The sequence below is a fragment of the Centroberyx affinis genome, unplaced genomic scaffold (genome assembly GCF_046629955.1).
Source record: "Centroberyx affinis isolate AG114_WGS23_722 - 3 ecotype Tasmania unplaced genomic scaffold, CSIRO-AGI_Caff_v1 ptg000408l_1, whole genome shotgun sequence".
NCBI classification, from domain to species: Eukaryota; Metazoa; Chordata; class Actinopteri; order Beryciformes; family Berycidae; genus Centroberyx; species Centroberyx affinis.
This window is the reverse complement of record NW_027279075.1, coordinates 118,879-125,889: the sequence shown is the minus strand read 5'-3', so window position 1 is coordinate 125,889 and position 7,011 is coordinate 118,879. Positions and strand designations below refer to the sequence as shown.

Sequence of the window (7,011 nt, the reverse complement as noted above, 5' to 3'; positions counted from 1 at the left end):
GCTGCTTTTTAACCTCTAGAGGGTGGACAAGTATCACTCAGATAAAGTGTGTAAGCGTCCCAGCAACAGCCTCTACTTGAATGTGAGACTGACCTCTGCTTTTGATGAAAAATTCTATTTAACAGATATGGAACCACTTCATAGTCAGACAGAAATTAAGATACCTTTGGATGTGGGACACAATTTGCAATTTCAGAGTTGTGAGCTCAGACTCAGACCCGTTCCACACACTCGAGGGACGTTGTTGAAATTTGGTATTATGCACTGCTAACACTCAAACCCCATGCTGAAATCTAAAATAGATCTATACCTCACTGAGTTATGGATTCTGTGGTAATTTAGTAATTTTAAAACATCTCATTGGGTATTTGAGGTGGGGGGTGGGGGGGGGGGGTTGAGGGGTTGTTGCCAGTGGGTCACCTTCCACAGCATGTGGTATTAGCAGCTGTGAGGGAAACAATTTCATCACCTTAATAGATGGAAAATAATTTTCTCTTTGGCAGTGGCTCGGAGTGAAGGAAAAGTTATGGGCACACCTGATAACCAAGATCCCTCAGGTGTGGTCTTCGGGGGCCGGGGCTAAATAAAGCCTCGTTCTCCACTGTTAGTTATGACACAAAGCCACTGGAGACAGAATCACATTTGAGAAGAATAGCACTGTTGGGTTCAAAATGACAAAGGATTTTATTTATGTAACTTTGCTGATGCTAAACCCTAAAAATTGCACGTGACAATTTCCAAGCACATGGTGAAATATATAGAACTTAAACTCAGCGTGAAAATATATGAATGTCTACACTAACAAGCAAGTACATGTATGCACAGTTTGAGGTGATGTTGTGGGTTATCACATAATGGTGAATGGATAGAAGGGTAATTATGTGCAAAAGTGAGCTATGATGTGCAATATCTAAAATAAGATCTAGTCTATTTGGAATTTACTTTTCAGAACTGGCATGATCAAAAGCTACCAATTAAAAAAAAAAAAAAAAAAAAAAATCTGCTTCAGTATATCCTCATATCTTACATAGACATGGGATGTTTCTACACACTCAAGATTTGGGGTGGCAAGCTAATGCTCATGTTGAGGGGTAAGGAAATGCGTTTGGGGTGGTTGTTGCCATGGGATCCTTTAGGTGCTGCAAGGTATTGTCTCATATGGTGCTGGTTAGCCCTCCTCTTGCTGTGTGTGTGTGTGTGTGTGTGTGTGTGTGTGTGTGTGCTCTTGAGTGAATATCTGTGTTAATGTTAAAAAATCTATGCTCTCCTCTGCTTTTTCCTTTGAATAGCAGGATTACAGCACTTCAATGCACTCATTAATTTTCCTTCCCTCTACATATAATTGAAAACTAATGTCCGGTTGTTTTTATTATCCCAAAATATGAGGTAAAATTCTACCAGGAAAACAAGTCAGCCTGGTGTCTTGTTTTTACTGCCTGAATCCCTCAAAGGAAAAACGAAACTACAGAAAACTGTAATATTTCTATTGTTTTCACACATCAGATGTTGAGTTGTTGACTATTTGGAGGCCTCACTGGCCTGTTGCTGACCAATCAGAAACCAATCATCAGAGCCAAACAGAATGTGTGGACGGTTGCAGTTGAGAGGAGTGAAGGAGTAGTGAGTCAACAGGAAATTGTTACAGCTGTATTTTTAAGTGTGTAGAATGTTTCAGCCAGTTATAGTAAACAAACTTTTGAAAATGGGTTTTGAATCTGGGGTTGGCTTTCACCTTTTACACGATACACACTAACTCTGAGTTACTCTGTATTAGAGTTCCAACATGATTAGAGTTCGGACCGCTACCGTAGCCGGCGTGGCTTTTAGATATAAAACGATTTAGCAGTGGTTTTGGTTGCAGCCACACACACCTGCTGCCAAAAGGTCGACGCCCAGAAACGTCCCGAAGAGTCAGAAAGGAGAGTAGGATATTTTTTGGATGAGTTTATGTTATTTCAAGTGGGAAAATCCTGCTCAGTATGCCTTTAAGTTTAAGTGAGAAATAAAATACAAGCAACATTGTGGCGATAATGGTGTGAGGGCGGCAGCTTGTTCATGTCACTAAAACATGGCATTCCAGTGACATGGGCGTACACAGTTTTCCACTTTTTGTTGAGGCAATCATTTAGCGTTGGATTTATGGAAGGTTTTATTAAGGAGGGTCATGTTTGCAAATATCTTAGAGTAAATGGGGAGCCCACTGTCAAAATGTCAACCCATAATATTGTATGTGCCTGCTGGCCCAGGGTTGAATACTAAAACTTCTACTGTATTGATAAAGAAAACATTGCAAGGCATGTGGACTGTCCACCCATGTCAAGTATTGCTGGGCGAAATAGAACCCCATCAAAAAGTGTTCTAGTTAGTATTTTCTCTTGTAGTATACAAGATGGCTGCCATAATTTTCCAAAAACGTTCCATGTCATGTCCATTTAAACACAGACACATTAACTCATTCAGAGTCTATGGGGCCATGTAAGCGCAAGGCAATATGCAGCCAAACCATGATACAGAATCATGTAATCAATATATCCCTCGCATGTTAATAATGGAACTGTGTTTTCATGGCCCATACGCAAAGATATATGCATGTAGAAATGGTTTGTATCATTATAGGGTGAAACATAAAGCAGGGGAAAGGGGTACAAGATGCCTGTAGCATTGCAGGACAAAGATTCACAGTACACATCTGACAATAGCTCTTAATCAGCTTCTCCGTGTTCCCCTTTGTCTGAGATGAAAATACGCAGAGTTCTCTGACGTATAGAGAGGTGTTCACCCGTTTCCTCTCTGATACAGTATTGCAGCATGCTGAAATCACATCTGGTGATTCACACACGTGGGGCACACACACACACACGACTCGGTGTTTGAATCTGATGAATACACATGGGGCTCCAGGGTTACACAGGTACATGTTTTGTTTTTCACACAGCAGCATTGATTAAAACCTGGAAAGGAAGACGGTTACCTTGGGCGTCTCACCTGTGGAATTAATTAGCGGTACAAAGATAGAGGATGGCCCACTTAGCTGCTCCTCATTTCCTAATAAACAAGCTGTGCTGCAGTGTCTCTCGTCACATTTGTACCGGACTCTAACCAGGTAAGGCACCTCTGCCACACTAGCTGTTTGCTCCATGATTAAGGGTTACAGACAGATAATTGCATGATTGTGGTTTTATAGATTGGTAATATAGTCAATTGTGGTATATAATGAGTTTTTCTTCAGTCTTTTGCTGCAAAGTCTGCTACAGTATGTTGTACTTGATGGTTTAATGCATTAGTGGTGTTTGAATTGTCATCATTTGTAACTTGTAGTTATAAAAAGTCTTGATTTAAGAGTGTTGCACCCATACTGAGCAGTTCAGAAGGCAGTTTCTCATCCTCCATCAGCATGCCGAGCCAGCTCGAGGGTGCCATGGACGCGCTGATAACAGTTTTCTACAACTACTCCGGAAACGACGGAGACAAATACAAACTCAACAAGGGGGAGTTGAAGCAACTCCTGAACAGTGAGCTCACCGACTTCCTCACGGTAAAGTAGACATTTCGACATTATTAGTATTAGTTTCCTCCACTAATCAGGGTGTTTTTTTAATTTATTATAATCTTTGTTCGAATTTAAGAGGGCCTTAGCAAATTGGTGGAGAACCTTCTCATATCTCACACTTGAAAAAAAATGAGGCTTGTTGGTGTGAGAGGTCTATACCGGCTTCCCTCTTTTGTCTCATAGTTGTTTTTCCAGTCTTCCGCTTAATGGAGCAATTCAGATGTAGTATAAGTGAACTAAGCAACTATGATAGAACAAGTAGGATGAGATATCCCATTCTCTCTCAGAATATGTCCTCGCAATTTTACACATTTGCTGTTTGATAAACTTTTGATGAATCTGTTAGCTTGAATAGAGAGATTTCTTCCCAGAAGACATCTGACCATCATTACAGTGAACAACATGTTGATTACTGGGAATGCTTTTGGTTTACTGGAGTGTGACCTTTTCATCTCTCATCGTTTCCCCAATTGATCCATCGTGAGCAGCAGTAATCATGCTGATTTGCTTATTAAGGGCTTTAGTGCAGGCTGATGCCTTGCTATTGACTCATTTAAAAAATAAATTAGACAACCATGCTTTCAAACGATTTAAACAATCAAGACTGTTTTGACCCCGTTGGAGGAAATTGTTTTCTTGTTGACTGCAATCCTGCTGTCAAACTGTAACTGCTGCTGGCTCTGGCGTCATAACCGTCTGGAAAATATAGGACGGAGAGAAAGAGATAGATGAAGCCATTTCAGATAATCACTGGCCCCTGTGCCTCTATGATAGCAGTGTGTGCAGGTCTGCCTGTTCAAATGATTGAGACCTAGACATCAAGCAAAGCCAAGGCCTAAGAGTTAAATCTCTGGTGCCTTCATCTTTTTTTTTCCTTTTCACTTGTCCTCCCTCATGTGGATGGAAGCCTCAGGTGCTCACACATCATCATCAGTGGCCCATATCGCCTCCAAATATAGACACCCCCGTGATGTCATCGCATCCCCATGGGCAATAGTCACCTCTGAGAAGAGGCTGTTCCCCAGTGAGACCAACACTCGGTATCAGTTTCCCCTAACTTGAAACCTAGGCATTCCTAAATCAGCTCTTCATGGATTAGGACTTATTTTTAGGATATATATTGTTTAGTTTGGTAGATGTACCCAGATGGGGGTGGCAGCAGTAGAGGTTAGAGAAGCTTGAGACTGGATGATCACCACTTTGATCCCCAGACAGGTGAGGAAAGAGAATGAGTAATGCTCTCACCTTCCTCAACAACAAGCAACCAGCAGCATAAGACTGTAGTTGTACTGGGCAGCTCCCAGTGGCTGACAGTAAGAATATGGTTGTAAAAGGGTTATTATAGTTTGGGATTTGTTTTTATTTTTATTTAGTTTTCAAATTTCACTTCTGTTTCAGTTTGGTTTCAGTTATTTTTCATTGTTAGTTTGGTAGTTTTGGTTTATTTATTTATTTGAAACAAATATTTAATTTTAGTTATGTTTTTTATTTACCGTCAGTCCTAGTTTTAGTATTTTTGGTAGGGGTGGTATTTTTTTAAAGCTCAAAACAGGTATTCTATATATGTTTTCAACAGGTATTGTGTAATATAAACAACAGACCATGCTTTTTAAATCTAATTACATGAATGTTTCAATACATCCTCAACTAACTCAAAGTTTGGACCACTTGACTTCATGCTGCTCAAATGAAATGTTCTAGCAGACTCAACAGCGATCTAAATTCAGATCATTTAGCTAAAAATAATAATACAGGATCACCAGATGGGGCCAAACATTATCCATCCAAAATGTATTCTCTTTTACCCTGCACATAAACAAAAAAAGTAGTTTTAGTTTAGTTCTAGTTTTAGTTTTGGTTTAGTTTTAGTCTAATAATCTTGGGTTGTACTGGGCAGGTGTGAATATTTTTAATATTTAATATATTTGAATGTGGAGGAGGGTTTTGCTGGAAAAGGGCAGTCGACTTTGCCTGGATAAAGGTGAAAAATAAAAAATAAAGTTTGAGCTATGAACACCAAAATTCTTACCGATATGATGTGCAGGTTTGTGTTTATGAGTTTTCATTTTATTTGTGATGTATGTGGTCAACTTTAATTCTTATACAATCCTTTAGCTACTGGATAACAATGTTGAGGTGGTACTCAAGGAATTTGAGTCTTTTGACCATTAAAAATCAAAACTACATGGAATGTATTTGTGGGCAGCGGTGATATTTTCTGAATCAAAAAACAAAAAACATATCAGTTATATAAGTTTGAGTTTGTTTTGGGTTGGATTTACATTTAACCTATGCTAAAATGTTTCGGTTATTTTTGTGTAGTTGAGTTTATTATTACTCTGTTTAAATGTATAATGGCAAAACTTAGGGTCATTTTTTGACTTTCAGTTCAAATTTCATCGTTGCTCCCTATGTCCATTATCTCTCAATCGTTCACCCTGCTGCCTGGCTAGCCATGACAGAGTGCCACAACATAAATATCAGTACTGCCTTGGAGGTGAGAGAGTGGAAAGGGAAAAAGATGTCTTGTCTCTCAATCCCGGAGCGACGAGAGATGCAATAAAGGGCTTGTGTGATCAGCTGCAGCTCACGGGTCATTTAACAGCAGCGTCACTCTGGTCTCCACTGGACATGGATGGCAGGTTTGGACAGAGCCTTGGGCAGTGTAACAATATTATGCTCCAATAACAATCAAATGACAGGCGTGTGGTGTCTCCTCAGATGTTGCTCATCCTAGCTGGACAGATTGACATTTTCTGTATCCTGACTAAAGTCTAGTATGTGCTGCAAGTACTTGTAATTGCTCAGGAAGAGCTAGGAACTAGGTCAATAAAATTGGATTAGACAAGTCAAATTTACCATTATGCAGATGAGGCATTAAAAGACATGACATCAGCCTTATCGTCATCACCACCATCATAGGACCTGATCGGATAAAGGCTGCAAAATACACACAGTGGTTGCTTGTTGGATTGATATTATTTTCTCTTCCGTTTTGTGTCCAGTCCCAGAAGGACCCAATGCTGGTGGAGAAGATCATGAATGACCTGGACTCTAATAAAGACAACGAGGTGGATTTCAATGAGTTTGTTGTGCTGGTGGCCGCCCTCACTGTCGCCTGCAACGACTTCTTCCAAGAGCAGCAGAAGAAGAAAACCAAGTAGACCAGTAGAAACCAACCAAAAGCCTTTATCAACTTAATTTGTCAAATATTCACTTGGATGACGATCTTTTCAAAAGTTGAACAATGCCATTACATAAAATACTATATATATAGTGCAATAAATATGGGATTCACAACAATTTAATCATTTGTATTTGCTTCTCCTGTGGTATAGGATAGTCCATTTAGTATTTATGAACATGGACACTCTCTCCTAATGATAGAGACCAGAGATTTAAGACCAATTTGTGATGTCTTACCAATAACCCTGAATCCTTACATCCAAATTATTGTAATG

At 39.6% G+C, this 7,011-nt stretch overlaps 1 protein-coding gene across 1 annotated transcript; it reads left to right on the top strand.

The window, feature by feature from the left end:
• The first annotated feature begins 3,394 nt into the window (after positions 1–3,394).
• s100z (S100 calcium binding protein Z) lies at positions 3,395–6,714 on the top strand. Its single transcript, XM_071516512.1, has 2 exons — positions 3,395–3,535; positions 6,556–6,714. Exons 1-2 carry the CDS (start codon positions 3,395–3,397, stop codon positions 6,712–6,714), a joined length of 300 nt encoding a protein of 99 aa, XP_071372613.1.
• The last annotated feature ends 297 nt before the right edge of the window (positions 6,715–7,011 follow it).

Excerpts from the sequence above, each read along its gene's own strand:
- s100z (XM_071516512.1), top strand. The coding sequence starts at position 3,395 with ATGCCGAGCCAGCTCGAGGGTGCCATGGACGCGCTGATAACAGTTTTC. Across the intron at positions 3,536-6,555 it reads AGCTCACCGACTTCCTCACG|TCCCAGAAGGACCCAATGCT; the intron begins GTAAAGTAGACA and ends TTTTGTGTCCAG.